General features: G+C 39.2%; 3 protein-coding genes across 15 annotated transcripts in view; all 3 read left to right on the top strand.

Moving 5' to 3' along the window:
- CADPS2 (calcium dependent secretion activator 2) overlaps positions 1 to 25092 on the top strand; it is a 532431-nt gene that overhangs the window by 158136 nt on the left and 349203 nt on the right. The gene's annotated exons all lie outside the window — the stretch shown is intronic.
- On the top strand, positions 3536 to 4513 carry RNF148 (ring finger protein 148). The gene has a single exon (XM_021699423.1). The coding sequence runs from the start codon at positions 3536 to 3538 to the stop codon at positions 4445 to 4447; it is 912 nt and encodes a 303-aa protein (XP_021555098.1). The 3' UTR covers positions 4448 to 4513.
- Positions 6952 to 8082, top strand: RNF133 (ring finger protein 133). Its single transcript, XM_021699383.1, has one exon. It carries the CDS (start codon positions 6952 to 6954, stop codon positions 8080 to 8082), a length of 1131 nt encoding a protein of 376 aa, XP_021555058.1.

The following is a 25092-nucleotide window of genomic DNA, read 5'->3' as shown; positions in this document are numbered from 1 at the left end:
TGTGAGCCTATGTAAGACGAAAACCGATGTACTTAGGTAGAATGACAAGATGGAAGGAGGGGATTTTTTAAACCAGTGGATCAGCCAACCATAGGAGTATGTCAGTTCTCTTTAACCTTCCTGCAAAGTTCAGACTGAACTTGCTGTTAAAAAGAAAGGAAGTCCATATATTGAATAAATGGTCTAAAAGGAACAGATTAGAATAGCATCAGTCATCCAGTCCACACGCCCTCCCCCTTCTTTTCTATTCAAGTATCCTGGCCCCAGGATAGAACACTCTTGGGTCTGGTACTGATAAAATGGATGCAGTTTGTAATCAGGCTTCATGGACTAATAGGTTGCTTGTGCAGATCTCCACTGTGTCTATTCCAAGGAAAATGGGAAAGGGCGTCATTTTTGATAGATGTATTGTCAGTTATAAAAACGTACTCCCTGATAAGAGCTCAGGTGTGTTTGTTTTTCATGGAGAAGTGAGTTTGGGGATGGTTCCTTCCTCCCAAGCCTGTTCCATTAGTTTCTTAGCCTTACTATTGACATTTTAGGACCAGCTAATTAATTCACAGGGCTGTCATGTGCATTTGGGGGTGTTTAAAAGTTGTCCCTGACCTCTACCCAGTAGATGCCAGTGGTACTCTGTCATTGTGACAGTCAGATACCTCCAGAAATAGCCAGATGTCCCTCAGAAGGGAAAGTTGTCCCCCACTTGGAAACCACTGTGTTGGGGGGCAAAGGATTGTTTCTTATAGTTGCATTTGTTCTAAGACTCAGGAAGAAGACAGGGGAAGTTCTATCATTGCCTTAGTCACTTCACCTTATGGTGAGAAAAATAAAATGAATTAGTAAATTTTTCAAATCCGTCTAGTCAAACAGATGAAGAACCTTGAGATTTGAGATGTTTTTAGCCAAAATATAGTTACTGTTTAAACTTTTTACCCTTAAAAATTAGTAAACTGAAAGAATTACTTTTTTTTTTTTTACCAGCTTTACTGAGGCATAATTAACAAAAATTGTATATATTTAAGGTGTACAATGTGATGTTTTGATATATGTATACATTTTGATATTCTAGCAATTAAGCTAGTTAACATATCCATCCCCTCACATAGTTACCATTTGTGGGTGAGAGAGATAAGGATACTTGAGGTCTGCGTTCTTAGCAAATTTTGAGTATACATTATTATTTACTACAGTCATCATGCTGTACATTAGGTCTCTACAACTTAGTGATTTTTTTTTTAATAAACTAATTTGGAAGGAGGTAATTCCAGTGTTTTAAATTCTATTCCATTGGTGTTTTTTTTTCCTCAAGTGTAGTTGACACACAGTGTTACAGTACTTTCAGGTGTACACATAATGTTTGGACAAGTTTATACATGATGCTCTGCTCACAAGCGTAGCTACCATCTGTCACTATACATGCTGTTACAATACCATTGACTATATTCCTTATGCTGTGCTGTTTATTCCCATGACTTAGAGAATTACTTCTTAAAATCCTACCCCCAAATGTTAAATAATCACAGATGTAAACAGCCTCTAATGTGATGATACAAACTGTTGTCTTAGTAAGGCTTCACTTCATCAATGTTAATAGAATGGGCCAGGGATTCACTCAGTTTGAAACTGGGAGAAGTCTTCATTTTATCTGTCTTTACAACACGCTCGAAGAAAATGGTATGAATGATACAAGTTTGTTTCCAATTTTATTTTTAAAAATGAATATTAACTTAAATATTATGAGCTGGGGAGTACAATTAAATGTTAAAATGAAAAAATTCCTCCAACATGCCTTTGGTTTCTTTTTGTCTTTTAGTCTGTTGTTGTTGTTGTTGTTGTTGTTGTTGTATCCTCAGGGTGTTTTAGCAAGCCTGGGGCATAGGCTATGTCCTATATAAAGTAAATAAATGTTTGAGTGTTGCCAATTTTTTGAAGCCTTGAAACAGACCTCAAGTGAAGATTTAAAATAGAAGCAAACCAGCATTAAAGGATCTTTAAAGCAGTAAAGATGCCATGGTTTGCAACAATAAAGTAATATAGTGATTGGTGACAGTTGTGGTCATCCTTTCCTCAGTCCACTACTACCCTTCCAGTTACCACATCTGTTAATTCAGGCTTTGAAGTAACTAGCGGACCTGTCTGTTCCTGTGCTTCTCTACTTGGCCATTTCAGGAGTCGAAGCCACTGTCATCTTACCGCTCTACTCTCCTCCTCCAATCCACTTCCCACATAGGGCAGCCAAAGTGCCCTTGTTAACAAGTCAGCGTTTTGAAATGCTTATAAGTCGCCTCCCCAGCTTGGAACCCCCCCCCCAGCATGGTTCTCTTGTCCTTGGGACCTAATGCAAAATCCTTGGTGTAACATTTACTACCCTGAACACTGACTGCTATTTGCTTTCCTCTCTCATTAACTTTTGCACTCTCTTCTCTCATCTTGCCAAACATATATGGCTTCAGATCCTTTCACTTGCTATGTCTTTCCTGTGTTGGGGTCTTGAAACTGCCATTTCCTCTCCCTGATATATTATTCTTTTCTTGGGTAATTCTGATTTATCTTTCAGGTCTTAGGCTAAGTACCACTTCCTTAGGAGAGCAATGCTTTGCACCTCTAATCAAAGTCTGGCTGCTTTTATATTATTCTTGATACTCTTGTTTTCCTTTCAGAACCATATTATCACAACTTGCAGCTATACGTGTGTGTGTGTGTGTGTCTGTGTTTAAAATCTGCCCTCACCAGATAGTAAGCTCCAGTAGGTGTGTGTCTGTTTACTTGTCTAGTATATGAACCATGCTTAGTGTTTACCTGGCACATAGTAGGTTCTTAGTAATGATTTTAGTGAAAAGTTGAATTTGCCTTGCATGTTGGCAATGTATCAATCTTACAACATGTTTATTGTCCTCATGTTGAATCTGGGATAAGCATTTAATGTTGGGAGAGAGTGGGAATGATTTGTTCCTACTGCCCATTGATTAGCATATTGGGTAGCATAGAACCATGCATGAGAAATGGTGACTGGCCAACCACATGCACTAATACATAAATTTATATTTTGCTTAACAGAAAAACAATGAATATAAAGTGGTATTAGGCAGCTTTTCACTTTATCCAGAACTGGGGAAGAAACTCAAGACTTAAAAATATAAATTTCGCTCTTTATTGCTTTAGAGTTTATTCAAATTGTTGTATACCATGAGTCCTTGCTTAGTAACTTTTTGGCCAATAGGATTTCAGTATGCAATGCACTAATATAAACAACTGGATTGGCTTAACTACCTCTGATGTCACAATTTCCCCATTAGGAAGTCATAATTTTCCTTAAATCACATTATAGTAATAACAACTCTTGTTATTCTGTTTCATTATAAGAAAGATAATCTACCAAAAATAAAAATGCTGGAAGGAGCAGCATACCTTTGATCGACACAGACCTTTTTCCATTTATGCGCTTTAATATCTATTGCCAACAATTGGAGTTAGCTTCTTTGCTTTATAATTGATGTTTTGTTTTTTGTTTGTCAGTTAATAGGCAAATGGAGGAATGAGCCTACTTCAAATTACTGCTTCAACTCATAGTTCTGTTTCATCGCGACTGTTGAGGCTTAGCATCTTTCTACTACTTAGCCTTCCTGACTCTAAAGGAAAAGCCATTTGGACAGCCCACCTGAATATAACTTTTCAGGTGGGAAATCGGATTATATCAGAATTAGGAGAGAGTGGAGTGTTTGGAAATCATTCTCCTTTGGAAAGGGTGTCTGGTGCCGTGGTACTTCCCAAAGGATGGAATCAGAATGCTTGTAATCCTATGACCAACTTCAGCAGGCCTGAACAGGCAGACTCTTGGCTGGCCCTCATTGAACGGGGAGGCTGTACTTTTACACACAAAATCAATGTGGCAGCAGAGAAGGGAGCAAATGGGGTGATCATCTATAACTATCCAGGTACGGGCAACAAAGTGTTTCCCATGTCTCACCAGGGAACAGAAAATATAGTCGCGGTGATGATAGGCAACTTGAAAGGCATGGAACTTTTGCACTTGATTCAGAAGGGAGTTTATGTGACGATCATCATTGAAGTGGGGAGAATGCACATGCCATGGCTGAGCCATTATGTCATGTCTCTGTTCACCTTCCTGGCTGCCACAGTTGCCTACCTTTTCTTGTACTGTGCATGGGTACCTCGAGTGCCCAATTCTTCCATCAGGGGGCGAAGACAGATAAAAGCAGATGTGAAGAAAGCTATTGGTCAGCTTCAACTGCGAGTGCTCAAGGAAGGGGATAAGGAACTAGATCCAAATGAAGACAGTTGTGTTGTTTGCTTTGACATATACAAACCCGAAGATGTAGTACGTATTTTAACTTGCAAACATTTTTTCCATAAGGCATGCATTGACCCCTGGCTTTTAGCCCATAGGACATGCCCCATGTGCAAGTGTGACATTCTGAAAACTTAAACGTGGAGAATCTTCTGAAGATGTAACCAAGTCTTTCCAAAGATTAAAATTACATGAATTCTCTTTTAGCACTTTTATGTAGAGAAAAAACTCAACTTCATCTTCTCTACCTAAGTACTAATGAGGATGAAATTTGTGTGTTTTTAAAATAAAACTCCATATCATGCCCAGCTATTTGAACTTGTTGTTTTTGTATTAGGTTGCTACTTCTTTGCCCTTATCCAAATAAGGAAATTAGTATATGTTAAAAAACAAATTAGTCTTCAAATTAAAATGATTGTGACATTGAGGCCACAGAGAGTCGTGATACTTTAAAGTTTCTTTTTTATATTTTATTTCCATACTTTTGATATCTAATATCGCTGTTAAATAAATTTCATTATAGAATTAGATCTTGATTTAATTCTCCATGGTTAATTAATACCAGGAAATCTGGTTTCCAAAGTTACTAAGTAATGTGTTCTAGGTAATTATTTTAGATGATAGCACCTCTGGTTATATAACTAAAATATTTTAAATTATTATAGGCTTTGTTTAGGGCAGCATCACAAAAACAATCACTTTTGTTTGCTACAGCCCTTTAAATCCTAGCATAGTGAATTAGCTATGGTGGCAGATTTCCCTTCTAGAAGTGACCGTAGTAAATGCTTTTGTTTTCTTAACATCGTGATGAGTGTGTCTCTGGGCATTTTGATATAGATCTAGAATGGAGCTGAAATTTTGTTTAATTGCTTTACAAATTGTATCTCTTGCCTCATTTTGCTTTTCTTTTTGAGTAGATAAACACAAACACCTGTGTGTAACAATAAGGCTGAAAGATTTGAGTTCTGGTTTTGACTAAAATATTTGTGGGTGAAATGCTAAACCATTGATATCCAACTTAGATGACACTTTGAGTCTACACACTGTGTACTACACACTTTCAAGAATGGGTTGTATGGAAATAAAATCAGATTAATGGCCTTTGGGAAAGAGAATGGACCATCGTGAGCTATAATTTACATGGTAATATTTTCTTTTTATGCTGCTTTGGTTGGGCCTATAGGGCCTTTTTCTCTTCCTTTCCTGCCTCAAATTATTTTGATTCACATTTCATAAAAAGAACTAGCTCCCTTAGTCCTGGTAAGACCTAACCAAAACGGTCTCTTAGCATCCTCTGTGTAAAGGTCAGACCTTTGTGTTTAAGGTCAAAGTTCTTGGTTTCCTAGCTAGTGGATGAGAACCACTGAGAGATACCCTCAAGAAGGTGTATGGCAGCACCAGGGGTTGGCCACGTTTGTTAGTTCACAAGTCGCTTTGGTCTCAAGTCATTTTGTGACATTGATGTAAGTGTAGCAAAAATAAAGGCAGAGCTGATGACAGGGTATGTGTGTGCGTGCACGCATGTGGAGAGGGTCGGTTCACCAGGGATGTTTGTTGATTTTTGGCAAAGGTTTTGCTCAAAGCATCTATGACCTTTAACACTGCTGTTGGTGGTTAACTCTAAATGGGGACCTTGACGTTTTTCTTTTTAAAAATCAGTAGCTGCCTTTTTGTTTAAAATGAATTATGCTAAACTAAGACTGCTACATATAATTTTTTCCCTCCTACTCTTCCTTTCTTCCCTCAAAATATTGTTAGATCAGTAGCAGATGCCAAGATCTGCAGAGAAAAGAGATTAATGTTCTTTACTGCTGTCTTCCCTATGGAGAGTCAATGTAAGAGTGAAGAAGTGAAGCTGAAGTAATCTAACAGGATTTAGAAATCAAAATCCTCCTTTTAAAAATCCAAATCAAAACCAGACTGAACCAACCAACCTGAGCAAGCAATTATTAAATAAATTTAGTACAATGGTTTACATGATAAATAAAAAATTTGCACCGTGACCAAATGTGAATTAAAAGTGGTACTACAGAGCTCACTGCTTTTCCTGCATAATTATTCACAGTACTAATTTCTAATTATTTAAAACTTGCCATTTTGTTACATGTTTCCTTGATTTATTGTCAAGAAAAATGATAATTCTGTGGCTTTCTTGCATATGCTTTCAAGTTTTGTATGTGCATGTGTTGTATGGATTTTATATTTAATTTTTTGTTTAAAGTGATACCTTTTAACATGTAGCTCAAGGATTGAATTGATTTTACAATCTAGAAATCACCCCTAACAGTATTTGAAGCATTCAGGCCAGTAAGTTTCCAGCAGGCTCAAAGCTCTTCTATAATTGGCTGTGTTGTCTTTTATGTCATAATCACATTACCCATACAGTATCTGGAGTTTACATTAGTGAGACTGGGATTTTTTTTTTTTTCAATCTAAAGTGTTTCTCTTTCTCTCTCTAATAAAACATCTGAACCTCATAAGACATCTTTAAGAATTTCTTAGAAAAACATGCTGGAAGACAGTGAAACTTGTTTTTACCCAGAAGATTTTTCTCATGTTATTGTTCTGAATTGATTTCCAACAGATGTGGAAGCCACATAATTTTGTTGGGTTGGTACTTCAGTCTCTAGGTGAAGAGAGAGATGAGTCTACTCAGGATTGGCACTCATGGAAACAACACTGCATCTTCCTGGCTTATGAAATTTAGTTTTCTTTGGCTTCTTAGTCAGAACTGTTGCAGAGCTAGTGCTGTTTGGACTGCTTACATGAACATATCCTTTCACGTTGGGAATCGCATGTTGTCAGAGTTGGGGGAAGCCGGCGTGTTTGGAAGAAGTTCCACTTTGAAGAGAGTAGCAGGAGTTATAGTGCCACCAGAGGGGAAAACTCAAAATGCATGTAATCCCAATACCAGTTTCAGAAGATCAAAGAACTCTGAGACCTGGCTCGCGCTTGTTGAACGGGGAGGTTGTACCTTCACGCAGAAAATTAAAGTAGCTGTTGAGAAGGGAGCCAGTGGAGTGATCATCTACAACTTTCCAGGAACTGGTAATCAGGTTTTTCCCATGTCTCATCAGGCGTTTGAAGACATCATTGTGGTGATGATCGGTAACCTAAAGGGCATGGAGATTTTGCACTTAATTCAGAAGGGAGTTCACGTCACAGTCATAGTTGAGGTGGGGAGAAAACACATCATCTGGATGAATCACTATTTTGTGTCTTTTGTGATTGTCACAACTGCTACTTTAGCATATTTCATCTTTTATCATATTTGGAGACTTTGGGTAGCCAGGATTCAGAACCGGAGATGGCAACGGTTAACGACCGATCTCAAGCAAGCCTTTGGCCAGCTTCAGCTTCGGGTGCTGAAGGAGGGGGACGAGGAAATCAGTCCGAATGGAGATAGCTGCGTAGTTTGCTTTGAACTCTATAAGCCTAATGATACAGTGCGTATTCTCACTTGTAAACACTTTTTCCACAAGAATTGCATCGATCCCTGGATTCTGGCCCATGGGACCTGTCCTATGTGCAAATGTGACATTCTTAAAGCTTTGGGCATTCAGGTGGATGTTGAAGATGGAACAGAATCTTTGCAAGTTCTCATGTCGAATGAATTGTCTGGTAACCCCCCTAGTGAAGAGGGGACAAACAATGAACTTCCTCCTGCAGGAGGGTCAGACAAAGTGACCCCTGTGGCGGCGGAGGAGGAACCCTGTCCTCAGAATGACAGCCAGCCTCATGCAGTAGCGGGAGATGTTCATCCTTCACCTTGACAGCATGACCTTTGAGGAACTGGATTAAACCTGTTTGTCAGCTCAAGTCCTAATACTGACAAGCAGTTGGTTTGTTTGAAGTGTGGTTTTTGTGTCGCTTTCTGTTACTTTGGTAACGGTCTCCATTCTTTGTCAAGCAGAAAAAGGGCCTAGGAGGATTTTTTGTTTCTTTTTTTGCCTTTGCTAAATGTTAACTGTTTGTCAGTGTCTGTCATTCCTGTGAGTATATATGGCTGTTTCTACATACAGGTGCATGTTAAAATCAAGGACAAACTTTTTTCCCCCTAAATGTTTGTACATATATTGGGCTCTATTTTGGTAAGAAAATTGTTAATATATTTGCATGTTCCTTATACAGAAACCATCAGTTAAGTTTGGAAAAGAAAAACTATCTTTTACGTGCTAGGAAGAGTACTTTTTTGAGATTATATATAGTGCAATATACTACTTTTGAAGTCATTGTGCTGTGTTTTTTCATTCTTAGCATGAAAATTTTGCTGTTCGGAATTTTATTACTGTTACTCTTGACAAGCAGTCCTTTTCAAGCTATTAGTACCTTTTAATGTGATTTGTATATGCATAATGATAGCAATTTTAAAAGAAAAACACTAGCTCTTTTAAATAATTCTGTGCCCAGTATTGCATATAATTAATACATGTTCATAATTTGTAGAAAGATTTAAATGATAAATCCTCTGTTTAGTTTTTTCCCCATTTGTTCCACCATACTACCCAGTTTGTTTTGCCATTAAATATTTAAAATATGCTAGGTTATTTTGGAGATAGATATCACAATGTGATTTATTAAGACATCTTGGGATTGTGTTTATTTTGTTCACTGTATTCCCAGGATCTAGCACAGTGCTGGGCACTCAAATACTTTTGGAGTGAAGGAATGAATCAGTACTTTATTCATTATGTAAATATGTGTTAATATGAAAAACTGGGCAGTTTATCCCAGTCATACACAATAATGGGAAGTTAATCCTGAAAATTTCACCCTAAATCACCTTGACAAAATGGAAAACTATGATTTTTTTTTAGCCCAGAATCTCTTATTTCAGTTTAGCATGCATAATTTTAACAAGGACCTTTGAACTCTCCTGAGCTGATAGTGGGATTTTGGTTCTTTTGCAACACTAGAGAGAGGTCTCTCAGGAGTGGTTTCTTGAGTTCAGGGCTAGCATTGGAATTCAGAGACAGATGGAAGGAAGGGCAATAGTTGGTTCTAACTTAATCAAAGGAGATGCTCTTTGAAAGAACCGTAGAGCACCCATACTATGGATGATTTAGCAGGAACACTATTTTGAGGATCTTTCTCAACTTATCTGGGAGAATAAAGTTATATTCTGAGGTACTAAGGATCACATTGAAAAGACAGGACCCTGAGGACCCTTTGAGGGGCCACACCTAGTAGGAGCTGAGGCTAAACCAGGATAAGTTGACTTTCTCAGACTGGCCACTGCTGGCATCTCTGCCCCTAGGGCTAGTAGCTCATGGGGTAGCTAGGGGGGCTTCCACCAGCTGCCCAAGAGATTGATTGGAGCTATGGAAGTAAATGTATCTGGCAGGGCTGGCAGCCCCTGAATCCAGATTCTAGAATCATTACCATTCTGTGTCATCCTAGCAAATTAACCTGGGGGGCATGTTGCATGACAGACCCAGAACTTGAGGAATTTGTTGTTTGCTCTTCACACTAACACTGCTCTTGCCTTCTCTTTCAGTCCTTCTCTGCACCCTCATTGGTTTTGTTTCTTTTCTTCGTTCTTCGTCGTCAACCTAAAACCTGACTTATGTGTATGAAATTAACATTGACTCATTTTTAAAATTCAGTGTCTTGTTAATATGGACATTTAACCCAGAGAATTTTCAGTGGATGCCCTTTGAAGGGTGTTAGAACCTATGTTCGGGTCAGTGAGCTCGGGAACTGTCACCACTGAGTGCCAACCATGTAGCAGGCAGTGGACTAAGTGCTTTCCATTGCTTTATGTCAGAACAAAACAGTTTTAGTTTTTGTCTTTAGAGTGTTGTAAACAGATCAATAAACCACTTTTAGTCTCAATTTAATAACCAGGGCCTGGAAATAAGACTGCTATGTCAAATGTAAGGTATTCATTGTAGTAGATTTTTACCTACTTTTTGGGTTACATCATTTTCTCTTTTCATAGTGTTGTAAATAAATTTTGTCATAATGGCATGGCACTATAATATGAAGTATTCTGCCCCTAATACCAATGTCATGATGGATTTCCCTTGCATTTCTTCTTTGTATGTATTTTTGCATTCTCCAGTAGTTTGATTACCCACACTCATCTCTAATAGGGGGTTGATGTTCCTTATAAAAATGCAACTTTTTAAATTCATTACTGGGATAAATTAGATTTAATATTTACTGAAGTGAGAAGGATTCTAAAGAACTTGACAACTGATTGGGTGATGCAGTAGGTGATTTTATCTATACATTTCCTTGTCTTACAGGACACACTAAACTAATTGTATCCCTGTCTCTTACTATAGACTTACTATAAGGCAATTGTACTATAGAGAGATGTTGGTCAGCCATAATATTTACCATAGTGTGAGTATTTCCAAGGGTTTAATGAGCTTGGAATCTGGCGTTTCTGATGGTATTTAAGTTTAGTGTATGGTTAGTGTTTTCTCCTTTTACAAACTTACTGGTTTTTGAAGTAGCACACAGGAATCCAGTGAGGGGAAAGGATCAGAATTTGGAGAAACACTGATATAAAAAGAGTAAGCATTCACATATTGCTACTGTGTGAAGGAATCATGGTGACTCCATATTCTTTACTCCATCATTTACTATGGGCACCAGTTTCTGGATTTTAGAGTTTATTTAGCTTTGTATTTAGTGCATGTTTTAAATGTTTAGTGCTTAGTGATGAAGAATAAGGATTGTGTGTTATTGCAATAACCAACACAGAAATATCTTAGTATATGCCTGTTTTTCTAAACTATAAGAACTTTTTTTGGCAGAGGAGGGAATGATGCATCTGAGATGAGTGGCTCCCTGTGCGTACAGGTGTCAAAGCTCTTCATCACATCCCTCCACCAAAACCTCCCTTTTTCATAGACCATCTATAAGCATAACACCTGTCTTCACAATTGTGCTGTCATCTTAGACCTCCAAGATACAGTATTCCTTGATGACTTCAGCTGCTGACATGAATTTTCCTCATTGTTGATGACCAGGGTAGTCCTGATTTCAAAACTTCTCTACATCTGAATGTTCATCTCTCAATTCAGTAACACGACATTGTTGTCACACATCAGCTTTTGTCATTTTTGAAAATTTCCCAACTAAGAGCATTTTTTTTTTTCAGAATTCCCTCTCTGAATTTACTTGACCTTTCATTTCCACTGTTTGCTCTTTGTTGTCACTCCAAGCAGGGTTTCCTGCACCCATTCTTTCTCAGCCCATCTCTTTTCCAGCTGCAGCCTAGAACCAACTGTAAGCCATTTGCTTTACTCTACCACGTGCCCCTGAATTCCTTGCCTTCTAGACTTCTTTACAGGACCATTTCTTGGTCCTGAGTCCTTTCTATTGATTTTTCACCGGATGTTTACTTCCATTTAAAAATTCTTTATTCTCGGGCACCTGGGTGGCTCAGATGGTTAAGCATCTGCCTTCGGTTCAGGTCATGATCCCAGGGTCCTGGGATCGAGTCCCGCATCAGGCTCCCTGCTCAGTACAGAGCCTCCTTCTCCCTCTCCCTCTGCCATCCCCTCTGCTTGTGCTCTTCTGTCTGTCTCTCTATCAAATAAATAAAATCTTTTAAAAAATAAATAAAAATTCTTTATTCTCTTAACTCCTTTTTAAAAATTTCTCATTGATCAGTATTTCTCAGCCTTGGCTGCACATCAGAATCCCTTGGAAAGCTTTTAAAATTCTCAGTGCTCAGGCTGCACCCAGGACCTGTACTCTGGGACTCAGGCATCAGAATTTTTTTTAGTTACCCAGTTGATTCCAATGTGCAGACAGGATTGAGAACTGCTACCATAAGGCTGTCCCAAAGAGCCTTTACATTAATCAAGTTCTCAATTTCACCTTTTGCTTCTTTCACATTGACTTGTTTTCACTTTACTCAAAATATTGAGGTAGAAATCTAAACGTCAATCATAAATGGTGATATTTCATGAATAGTAATTGATAAAGGCTTCTGGGAATATGAAAGAATGGATTTCAACTAGAGAAGCAAGGGATACTTAGAAGGAAATAACATTTGAAATGGAGCTACCATTTGGGAATGATGTGAACAATAATTGTTTCTTTCCCCAAAGAAAGATGTTTATTGGTAATTCAGGCCAAAAAAAAAAAAAAAGAATTTAAAGTAAGAACCCTGATAAATCGTGGATTCCTAATATTTTTCTTCTACAAGTTTTTATTTAAATTCCAGTTAACATACGGTGTATTATTAGTTTCAAGTGTAGAAGTCAGTGATTCATCACCTATGTACAACACCCAGTGCTGCTCATCACAAGTGCACTTCTTAATCCCCATCGCCCATTTAACCCATCCCCTGGCCCATCTCCCCTCTAGCAACTCAGATTGTTCTCTATACTTAAGAGTCTGTTCTAACAACAGGGTTTTATAAGGAAGTTGGTGTCCTATAGAACTTTGGTTAAGGAACTCGAAGACCAGGAATTCCAGAGGCTGTTGTAATAATCCAGGAGTGATAAAGACAAAATATGAATAAAAGCAATAGTAGGTGAATCAGGTGAGAAGAGTATAACATGGGTCACCTTCAAGGTTATGTTCTTTGATTTCATTTGCTCATTTGTGTTTTCTGCCTCATTTTTTAATGACCAGGGTATCACTGATTTCAAAACTTGTCTATACCCATAACCTTCATCTTCTGTTTATCTCCAGTGTAGCAACACAGTGGATACAGAATGGAAGGGTTAGGGTCAGGAAGGGTTAAGGAAGGGTCAAGGATGACTCCTGGATTTCTGGCTGGGGCACTAGGTGATGATGATGATGCCATTCAGTGAGGTAGAAAAATAGGCGAAGCAGGTTTGGGGTGGAAGAGGAGTTCAAATTTTGAGTATGCTGGATTTGAGGAATCCAAGGAATTTATGGTAATGTTCACTACACATCTGAAAGTATAGGTCTATACAAATTAAATGAGGTAAGTGAAAACATAGCAAAAGGCATGATGTATGCTAAGTACTCAATTGTGGTGATTTACTAGCAAATCAACCCACCATTGACTTTTATATTAATGATTTACTGAAATGTAAAATTTAGTATTATTTTGGATTCCTTGATTTTATAGTATTCCCATGTGCAGTGCTGTATGAGTTTCTCAAAAAAGGATGGTGAGGGGGTGGTAGTGGTAATACCAATTTCAGTATAACAAGGACTTAAAAGGTAGAAACTTAATGAATCCTAACAGTAACTGAGGTATGCACTATTAGTATCCCATTCTTTAGATGAGAAAAGTAGAGACCCACAGAGGCTAACCAGTTTGCCCAGAGTTAAGCAGCTGTTATGTGGCAGGATCTGTGTGTGACCTTGATCTGGTTTCACAGCTCCTGGTCTTTACCACTACGCTATAGTTAGCTTGAAAAGCTAGCGTTTAAGGAGAGAGTGTTAGATGAGTCCTGTTTAGAGGACTTAGAGGATTGGGCCTTAGAAAAAAACTCCCAGCTAAAAGGTATTGGGAGCGCTAGTGGGAGGGTAGAATAGTGGTAACTGGTGAAATCTCAGTGTAATTAGTGATAAAGGAGTGTGGGTGGGTGAGGGTGTGGGCAGGATGTATCTGAGAAGGGAAAGTTGAGCTCCAGGGGAAAGCCTGCTTACAATCAGGAAGTACTGATTCTGGAATTGATCTCTTGTGTAAAAAATGAATTCGTTGGGGGGAGGGCGGTCTGTGTAGCCTTGTTTTTCCTTTGCAGTTTGAGAGTGTTAAACAATTTTTATAATTCCCCCCTAATAATTACCATTCCATTTGAAAGTTCAGTGATAAGCACAGTTGCCTATGGAAAAGACCACTGTGCTTTTACATTAGATGACCTGTATGTGTGTCCTTTCCCCAAGGCAGAACATCTCAGAACAACAGCCCTCAGGCCAGTAGTGGCAGCATCGCTCGAAATTGTTGGAAATGCAGATTTCTCAGGCCCCGCTGCAGAGCTTATGGAGTCGGAAAATTGAGGAGTGTGGTGGAGGGGGGGGCAGATACCTGTTTTAACAAGTCCTCCAGATGATTTTGATGAACATTCAAGTTTAGGGACCTCTGCTGGGTCTCAAAGTCAGTTTATGTTCAATAAAGAAAGTATCACATAGATGGAATCAGAATGAGAAAGTATAAGGGAAGATAATTGTGCATCTTAAAGCAGTACACAGATAAAAGTTGCTGTTGTTACATTAGGAGACGCATTTAGGCATATTTCATGTGCCCAACTTCTCTGATTTCTGCATGACTTGTGCATATAAATGCTTATTCCTTTCCTCTCCCAGTTCTGGTTTCTCTGCCATCACTATTACACTGCGAAGGGATTTGTGAGAAAGCATATGAGTTCCAAAGTAGAAAGTTAGAAAAAACCCCAAAAGCAGAAAGAGCTTAGGGCAGTCCACACACTAGGTTGGGCAGCCCACACTGGATGAAGATGGTTCCTAATACCACCTATTTAGTAAAGGTCTGAAAATATTAAAACAGAGGACAATAGATGAAATGCAGAAGGGAATTATATAAATTCCTAGGTTTGGGTTCATACACCCAGCTTCACAAATGAGGGAGACCTAGTGTCCATAAAAATGTAGCTGAACTACGTCTAAGCAGGCCACCTGAAGGTGCATGGCATCTTCTGTGTTCATAGCACTACTGCTGCTGTAGCTAGAATTGCTCCTTTTTGTGTTAATGGTGAGATCTTACTCCAATGGCAAATTCACTGATGATTTCACTCATTCAGCCGATGTTGATCGACCTGGAAGTACAAGGGTGAACCATACAGATCCCATTGCTCTAATGGAACTTGCTTTCTGGTGGGATTAAGTTATAAAATGTAATACTTTAAATGGTTGTAAGTGCTGTGGAGAAAAAAACTGAAAACAGGGCAGGAACTGTCAGAGGCAGAGTTGCAGTTTTACATGGAGGAGGCTTCACTAAGAAGATGAACCATGGAACCAAAGACCTGGAAAGAATGCAGGCTCTGCACTGGAACACATACGTGGGAATTGCAGCATGTGTGGAGAGCCACCAGCTTAGTAAGGGGGCCTGTCACTCAAGCAGTGGTTAACCTGGAAGGTTCAACACCAGGTTAGCTGCCATTAAAAAGTCTAAGAATGGGGGCGCCTGGGTGGCTCAGTTGGTTAAGCGACTGCCTTCGGCTCAGGTCATGATCCTGGAGTCCCGGGTTCGAGTCCCGCATCGGGCTCCCTGCTCAGCGGGGAGTCTGCTTCTCCCTCTGACCCTATCCCCTCTCATGTGTTCTTTCTCTCTCTCAAATAAATAAATAAAATCTTAAAAAAAAAAAGTCTAAGAATGGCGTTGGAAGAACTTACATTTTCTTTGGTATTATAGGGGATAGAAGTCTGTGAGAACAGGACTACTATAGGGGAAGTATTGCTACTAGGAAACAAGGGATAAGGCAGAGGCAGAGAATCCTCAGACTCCCCACTGAGTGCGAGCCCAACACAAAACTCCAATCCACGACCTTGAGATCATGACCAGAGCCGAAATCAAGAGTCAGACACTTAAACCCATGGAGCCACCCAGGCGCCCCAGGGGAATCCAAGTTCTGAAAGGGCTCTTGGATTTGTACCTTTGAAGTCCCTCACTATGCTGAAAACCCAATGCTGGGGTTAAAAACCAACATTGTTGTTCCATGCATAGTTGCCATCTGGTGGAAAAACAAATAACTACAAGGTGTAAACTAGAGAAATTGATCCAACAAATATTTATTGAGAGCCATTAGATGTCAGGGAGGTTGTAGTTCAGTGATTTGGGGGCTCATTTTTCTTTGACTTAGCAGGATGTTTGCTTTGAAGATTGACTTTTCAGAATTTTATTTCATTTTCGTTTTGGAACTTCATTTCTCTGCTATAAGGAACTTCATTTCTCTGCTGTAGGCTCCTTGCTTGTCAAGAGTAAATAACTTGGTATCCTTAAGAGTCATGTTTTAGACGCGTAGAATATGAAAGGGTAGTAGCTCATTCTCTGGTATCTTGACAGTATTGTAGAAAATAAAGCCACTTGGTTTTTAGAAATATTTTTTAAGATTTTATTTATTAGAGTGAAAGCAAGAGCAGGATAAGGAGCAGAGGGAGAAGAAGACTCCCCGCTGAGCAGGAAGCCCGATGCGGGGCTCGATCCCGGGACTCCAGAATCATGACCTGAGCCGAAGGCAGACACTTAACCAACTGAGCCACCTGTGCACCCGGTTCTTAGAAATATTCTTTCTCAATTTTCTGTGTCAACATTAGTATATCACCAGTCTTCTCAAAAGTTTCCTGAGATACTGTACCTGCAGCGAAGGGGCCAGTGTTTGTTTTCCAATCCATTGCGGATTATTTTGTAAAATAAAAATCATGTGTTTGACTTATTCTGAATTGCATAACAAAAATAATTTGGATTGATGGAGGTGTAGATGGATATGTGAGAGAAATGCTAGACTAAAATGTCATTTGTAGAATCTAGGCTGGAGGTATATGTCAGAACAAAGGCAGTTATGTGTTTTAACTTATGATTTCTTCACGTTCGATAAAGAACTGAGATTGGTTAAATGATTTTTCAAAGCACTACAAACCTTTCTTTCAGTTTTTCTGTGTGGACACTTTCATAACAAAATGTTGGTGTAGAATTCTGCTTTTGGATGTCAGGGCAATGTCACATCACTTGTAAGTATCTAAAAATTCTCTGTACTTAGTGATGGACAGATATTAATAATTTGGGTACTGGCTTGGTCCACGGCTCACACTTCCCATAACACTGACTAAACTCTTAATTTATTCTGTAATACTAAAGTTGTGTTAAGAAGGTTGTTATCCCTCTTCCACCAGTGAGGAGACTGAGCCGGGATGCTGCAGGGTTTCTCAGCTCGTGTCACGCCCTAAACACCCGGGTCTGATTCCCCTCCAGTGTGTGTTACATTATTTCCCCGCCGACAAAAGGAGTGGCACAGAAATGAGGGTGAAGTGAACAGAATTACAGAATTGACTTTGGAATATTGTAAAGCTGGAAGACCAAGCACATATTCTTCATTCCATATAATAAAGGATTTATTGAACATTAGATACTATGAGACTACAGAAGTAATACACTAAATTAAAATTTTTTCTGTATCATGAGGGAAAAAAATCATCTTTATAAAATAGGTAGAACAAAATAGCTCAACCCAGGAAGTTACTGTTTTTTTGGTTTTTGGGTTTTTTTTTTTTTTAAGATTTTTGTTAGAGAAAGCCCACAAGCAGTGGGGAGGGGCAGAGGGAGAAGCAGGCTCCCCACTGAGCAGGGAGCCTGACATGGGACTCGATCCCAGGACCCTGGGATCATGACCTGGGCCGAAGGCAGACTTAAACAACTGAGCCACCGAGGCGCCCCTTAGTGTTTTCTGTGGTACCATGAAATGTGGAATGAAATAAGAGTGAAGGGCATGGGTTGAGGGAGGGTAGCATCTTTTTTCACTTTATATATTCATACAGAAATTTACTGTAGAAATTCACATTTGCTATGTCCTAGCTTTTCCACTGTGAACATGAATTTTTTTTTTTTTTTAACCCTAAACCATCTCAGTCTCGGGATTGGAAGGCCAGCTGGTGCCCAGTGATCTTGCTTCTCTGTGTATGTTTGTCCTTAGAGTGAGTGGCTTAGTAACTTTTTTAGTTTCAGGCTCTGTTGTTACAGGGTTAAGGAAAGTATCCCATTGGCTTAGGGAAGTTTAAGGAAATCATTGTGTTGGAAAAATACCTATAAAGAAAACTAAAGGATCTGCTATTAGCTGATACTAGATAAAAAAAAAAAAAAACTTTCTAAAAACTCTGTAATATTGTTCAGATAATAGGAATAGCATATATTATTACCAATAAAAAGTTTCATATGTTTCAGATCTTTGTTTATTTGGATATAAACTTTTCTCAATTGAACCATAAGACAATGCAAGAAGATTTTTGTAGCTTAGAGGGTTTAGATTTGCTCTAAGGGTAGTTAGGTTAGTTATAAGGAAGCGTCCTTTGAGAGGACCTGCTTTCTAGTTTAAAGATAGAGGTGTAAAGTTACCACTTACGTAATTTATTTTTCAAATAAAAGATTGCTATCAGTTTTTTTTATCATTTTTTTCCTACATTTGATAAGGGAATGGGACTGGTTAAATCATTGGTTTCCAAACCTTTGGAATTCATGGATCAGTGAACACCAAGGTCAAGTATAGCCTTTCCATTTTTTGCCAAGAAAGATTAACCACAATAAGAAAAAATTAACCCACAATGTATTAACATTGTACTATAAATAAGTGGCTTGTTGAACCTATGATTTCTATTATAATATTGAATAAATTTAGCTTTACTAAAATTACTTTGCAATCTACATTAACTTACACTGAATCAGGGAAAACTACATCCCACAGGGGTCAAAACACTACCCTTTGGATTCAGTAACTTTCCAAAGTACATTACTAATAAAAGGACCTCATGATTTTCTTTAAAATTTGAGTGTTGAATGATGCCAGACCTTACAGAGGTTTAAAGGTGCAGGTCTAATGAAATTCATAGCCTAAGTAAGGGAGAAATACAGTGATGCTCTACAGAATTTGCTGTGGCATGAGGACAGCTATGTTTGATCCCTTCAGGGAGGATGGGGAGCTCCTCCCTGAAGGCTCAGAATAAAGAAATGGTATCAAGCAGTGAGAAGCTTCATAGAGGAGGTAGAGAGTAACCGGAGAAACGTCCACCTCCTGATTATTTTCATCCACTCAAATCTGTTGCTCAGTTTAATGAACCATAAGCTGGTAAATCCCCAAATTGGGTTGCATGGCAGAGGGGGGAAGAAGAGGGCTCTCAAGTGAGACCGTCTGGGCTTAAATTTTCACTTTTCCCCTCTTCCACTCCTGGCTACATGATCTCTGGCATGTTTCTTTTCCCCCCTCTATGCTTTATTTTTTAAATTTTTTAAATTTTTTATTTTTTAAAGCCTTCAGAATAGATGCTAGCACCTACTTTGTGTTGTGAAGGTTAATATTCTAGCTTTTTTCAAAATGCTGTTTTAATCACGTGACTCCCTGACTTTAATGTTTGGAAAGCATTCCATGTTCTCAAGATAAAAACCAAATACCTTCCACGGCTTATGAATCCTGTCCCTCCTCTCTAGCATCTTCTCATTCCGCTAGATCCTTACTCCCTTCACTGAAGCCCAAGGACCATTTCAAGCCCACTTAGACCAGCTGTTTCCCCCATCCACTATCCCTTGGTCTCCCCACATTTCCAAATGAATTCCTCTCCATTTTCATATCTCCACTCACCTCCTTCGGGAATCCTCTGTGACCTCCTCAGATGGGTTCAGAACTTCGTGACAAACTCTCATGACTCCAGAAATTCCCAATAGTATTCGCTAAGCTGCAGTCCTATTAGTTTCTGTAATTGTTTGTTTTCCTCCAGTGTAAGTTCTGTGAAGGCAGCAAACTCATGTCTTTGGCTCACTAGTACATTTCCAACACTGAGCACATTGCCCAGCACATAGTATGTTTTGACAACATATTTATGGAACAAATGGGTGAGGTATGGGGGAGGAAACTTGTCGAGTGTTGTGCTAAACAAGTGTGCCCCTTTATTGGAACAGAAACTATGTTCTCCAGAGAGGTGGAAGGGAGGACTGGAAAGGCAACTTGAAAGACTCCAGATGGATGAAGAGACTGACACAATACAGTCCCGACGGGGAACCTAATGACTGGCTTTGGGCATATGAAATGAGCTGATAAATACTGGTGTTGACAGTAGAAAATGAGAAATTGACATGTAGTGGGACTAAATCCATCACTGTTAAAAGGCTTCATGAATTGGTAACACCTGACAAATCATTTTAAAAACAGCCATTGTTTCTCTATGCACAGCATACATTATGGGAATTAGTAGTAGTTGGTATTATTAAGGAGAAAAAGGCATCTCTTATAAGTGGGGCTCTTGTACGTTCTCCATGTTTTTCTGGCAGAACACATGAGGGCAGCCTTCCCAGGAAGCATCTCATGGATAGCCACAATGATTTGGCAAGCAGATAATGTTCTTCTCGTCATTATACAATCCTTCTGAAGCGAAGAAGCAATGCATGGATCAGATCAAAAGTAATGTGTGAACAATAAGTGCTTTTGTGGAAAAGTGTATTTGAAGTTTTATTTGGACAGTTGAGCAGACGTTTTTGCAGATACAGTATTCTGTTGTAGTCCTCACATTTCAGTTTTGTTACTCACCATGACTTCTTTTAGTATATAAACTGAGCAGGTGGATGGAAAGCACCATTGGTGGTGCTCAGCAGGTGCCTGTACAAGATATAACTCGCTAAAATATGGAAAACTGTGACTACATGCTATGTTATGGTTTTTTGATGTCCCCTTCCTAACTCCCACACTGAACTGGTTGGGTGTTCGGTGACATTTTCACATAAAAGTCACTGATGGGACGGGCCAACATCTGTGGAATTACCAATCAGAATTATGGCTGCCAGGGGTGAACCTTTGATAGGAGTGGGAGAATTTCGAGAGAAGAATAAGTACTGTTGCTTTTGGATTCCATTAGTCTCTGTTCTTCCAATATGTGACCTTAGGCCATTACTTCACAGCCTAAATCACTTAATCTATAAAAGAAAAAGATAAAGGCGGCATAGGGTGATTGTGGGCACAAAAGGAGATAACATGTGAAGAGCTGTAGGGAGACAGAATACCTGCTCATCAGTGAGTTTGTCCATAAACAGAATTCCCATGGCTGCTTCAGTACCAATATGGTGCCCTAGATGTACCCCAGATAGAATCTCTTTGAGGATCTTGGGCCTTAGAGCAGAAAGCTGGTATATATGTATCCAAGGCTTGGAGACCAACTTCTAGGACCAGCCTCTTTATATGGCCACATTTTATCTGCCTTTAGTTATTTCTGTGAAAGGATACAATATTAAGATCGTTTATATCTCCTGGGACTAAGTCCATCATTGTTAGTTCCATAACTTACAATACCTGAAAAATCTTTAAAAATTATCATTTTTGCAGTTACAGCAGATTGTCATTTATGCATTGTTTTTAAACAATATGCATTTTTCTTCACAAAACTAGTTTTTCTTTCCTCTGTGACATTACTCAGTCATCCTTCTGAGATGTCTTTCTCTCTCCCATTCATGTGGACAAGATCTATGTCTTAGGTTAAGCATATAATTAAAAATCAGTAAATCTTAGTGGTTAATTGAAGTTATGCAAGTGCATGGATGGGGAAATAACCATCCATACCATTAATTCCCTCCTCATTAGCTCATTCCGTGGATATTTTCTAAGTGCTTGCTCTTAGTGCTTGGACTGGTGGTAGGCACTAAGATATAGTGGAAAGTGAAACCATCTTTGGCTTCATGGGACTTACACTCTAGTGAGTAAAAAAAAATGGCACTAGAACCCGCACTTAATTATCACAATTACAAGGTGATAAGTACTTTAAAGGAGAAAAAGGGTACTGGGATTACATACAAACAACACAGGATCAGGCTGATTCAAGGCAATTGGGGAAGGAATCACTAAAGAAGGTTGATGGAGTGGGATCTGATGCATTATTAAGGGATAATTAGATGATGGTGAGATGGACAGTGTGAAGTTTTGGAAAGAAGACGAGTGGAGCTAGTGCATGGAGAATGAGCAAGGGAGAATGCCTAGTGATGAAGCCAGAGTGGTAGTTTGGAGCTATTTGAAGTAGGACCTTGGTGGACAATTTTGGTGGAAAGTCAGTGAAGAATTTGTAAGCTGGAGAAGGATTGAAATGACCAGATTAAAAGAACAAAAAACAAAAACAAAAACAAAAAAAACACTAGTTTGATACTACTGAAGGGAAAAAGTTGGGGAAATGGGAGTTGGGTGGCTTTTAGGAAAATTTGTGAGGCAGGAAGGCTAGTTAAGAGGCTATTGCTCTTAGCCAGCTGAGACAGAATGAGGGGCATGAAGAACTCTTGCGGGCACAAGAAGAGGCAAAGATGATCTGAGAGGAATTTAGGGGCTGGTAGGATCATCAGGGTTTAGTGACAAGTTGGAAGTTGGGAAATAAACATGGAGAAGATGGGGAGTTGAGAATGGTTTCCAGGTCTCAAAAGAAGTAGGATCTGACATTCACTGAAGCAGACAGAAGGCAGAGCAAACAATAGGAAAAGTCATGCATTCCATTATGAGATTTGTCCCACTGGGACCCTAACCTTACAAGTAAGGAGAGCTATTGGTTGGTATTAGCCATGTCTGCAGCTTGAGTGATACGAGGATCATTTGTTGGATCGCACTTTGTGATGGTGTCAGAATTGGGAGCATGTGCAAAGTGGATGCTCGTCAGCACAGAATCCCAAAGGGGAGCACGGAAGAGAAAAGCAGCCTTCTTATGATGATGGTAGGCCTTCCTTTCCTATACTTCGGGTCAGAGGAGGACTGTTGCTTACTCCTGCTTTCAGATCATTACTTTTTCCTTCCTCATGCAAACTCTCTCTTGTCTTCTGAAGTGTATTCCTTTCAGTCGTACCACATCTTATACGTTCGGTTTCTTAGTGTGTATCCATCTCCTGGTTCCTCTCACACAGGCATCCATAGCTCAGGAAATCTGGGAGCTAGATGCCTATCTAATCTTTAGCTTCAAGAGAATTCAATGTCTATAGATAGTCCTTACTTTCTTCAATGAATCTTTATTCAGCTCTAATTATAGGACGGGCTCCATATTAGGCACTGGATTCAGAGGCATACAAAACTGAGTGTCTGCTCTGGTGGTACATACTTTCTATTTTGGGGAGACAAATATGTATCTGGTGCCATGTACTAAAAAGAAAACTAGAGCAAGATAAAAGGGTAAGAATGACAAATAGGCGGGGGTGTGGTGGGGGGGGACTTCTTTCGGAAAAATGATATAACGGAGACCCACATGAAGCAAGAGTAAACTGTGTGGGTATATGAATGTATTATGTATTGCTGTATAACAAATTATCCCAGAATTTAGCAACTTAAAATGATAAATATGTACTTGTCATCTCACAGTACCTCAGCATTAGGAACCAGGGAGTAGCTTTTAGCTGATGTTTCTGCTTCGGGTCTCACATCAAATTGCAATCCTAATCTCAGGAGGGCCACATCGTCATTATTTTGTCATCCATACCTTAAACTACCTCTCTTTCCTGACTTGTCTCCCTCCTTGCCTAAATGCAGTTTCCCAGTCCAGCTTCTTGCTTCTCTCTCATTCCCTTTTTTTAATTCCTGCTTCCTAAAAGAAAAGATGTTTGCTGTCTTAATTTTGGCAACTTGTCCTCTTTCGTCTCCTGTACATGGGTTCCCACTCTCTTCCACACCAGGAAATCTCTGTCAAAGGTGACCTCTGGTGATAAAGACCAGTCTATTCTTAATTTAGGTGCTTTCTCTTGTGGCATTTGATTCTCTTTCTCTTGAGATGCTCTCCCCTCTTGATCGCTGTTATGGTATTTTGCCTTCTACTTCTCTGACACTACCAGCCTCTCTTGGATCAAGCTCTTCTGCCAGTTGTTTAAATGTTGGTATTTCTTAGAGTCTTGTTCTTGACTCTTTGTTTTTAGTTTACTTTGTCTTCAAAGCTGACCCCTACCAAAACTAAGCTAATAATCCCTGATCCCCCCGCCCCCCCCCACAAATATGTTGTTCATCTGTATTCTTCTTTGGTTAATGCAATCTAGGCACCCCAGTTTAAAAAAAAAATCATCAAAATTTTCCTGCCTTTCTACATTCTGTAAATAACCAACATATGTTAATTCTGTCTTCTCTAACTCCCTCTTGCCTCTCCCTAGTTCTCTAGCCCATGACCTTTGCCCTAGGTCCTTCCTATTTTTACCTGGTCTGCTGTACTTGTTGGATAACTGATATCCCAATCTCTGTTCTGGTTTATTTTCATCTACCCTTGATGCTGCCACCAGTTTTTTTGTGTAACTCTTGTTTCTCAGCATGTTAATACCTGGGTTGCCCAGCCATCACTGACTCTCAGTTATCAGAGAGAGCTCAGATCCCTTGCTTGGCACACAGTGCATTTTGCCATCTGGTCTCTGTTGGTCTGCTTGGCACAACTTTTGCTCCCCTCACCCTTAAATTTAATGCTCCTGCAGGATGGAAGTTCTTACATTGCCCTCAAAAGGCCATGCTGTTAATGCCTCTGTGCTTTTTATTTCTGTTGTTTTCCTGAAATGTGTTTTCTCCCTTTTCCCCTTCAACCCACAGGTCATTCAAATCACAGGTCCCTGTCTTTGTTTTGTGCCCCATTTATCCTCAACCTTGTTCCTAGACAATGGAGTTCATAACTTACTTTTCTTTACTCCCCTTCAATAGGCTGCCATTCTTGTTCTTACTGTATTATTTATCCTATCTCTCTCTGGTTGTGTGAGCTTTGAGGGCAGGGTCTCTGGCCCATTCACTCTTCTGTCCCCTCAATACTTAGCAAAAGGCCTGACACAAGGTTACTTAGTAAGTATCCATAAATAACATGTAATTTGACTGAGTTAGTATGGTTTTAGGTAGGGTTTTATAGGGGAGTTAACACTCCAAAGACTTATTATTAAACTTTCTTCAAAAAACATTGTTGGGTTACTTGGTAGAATTGAGGACTGAGTTAGGCAGAAGTTGAGAAAAAATAAAAATCCCTGCCAACTTAAAAGTATTAGATACCAAGTAATTAAAAGCTTTTTCTGAAGCCAGCATTAAGGTATTTATATTGCACATTAAACATATCTTGCTGTTCCAGCTTTGTACGCAATTACCAAATTTTTAAAAGTTGTTTATCTCAACTCTAAATACTCTCCCATAGAAAGAATGTTACTTATATTTCTGTAT

This window comes from Neomonachus schauinslandi, chromosome 12, assembly GCF_002201575.2.
Source record: "Neomonachus schauinslandi chromosome 12, ASM220157v2, whole genome shotgun sequence".
NCBI lineage: Eukaryota > Metazoa > Chordata > Mammalia > Carnivora > Phocidae > Neomonachus > Neomonachus schauinslandi.
The sequence above is the reverse complement of the archived record's forward strand: the minus strand, read 5'-3'. Positions and strand labels throughout refer to the sequence as shown.

Excerpts from the sequence above, each read along its gene's own strand:
- RNF148 (XM_021699423.1), top strand. The coding sequence starts at position 3,536 with ATGAGCCTACTTCAAATTACTGCTTCAACTCATAGTTCTGTTTCATCG.
- RNF133 (XM_021699383.1), top strand. The coding sequence starts at position 6,952 with ATGAGTCTACTCAGGATTGGCACTCATGGAAACAACACTGCATCTTCC.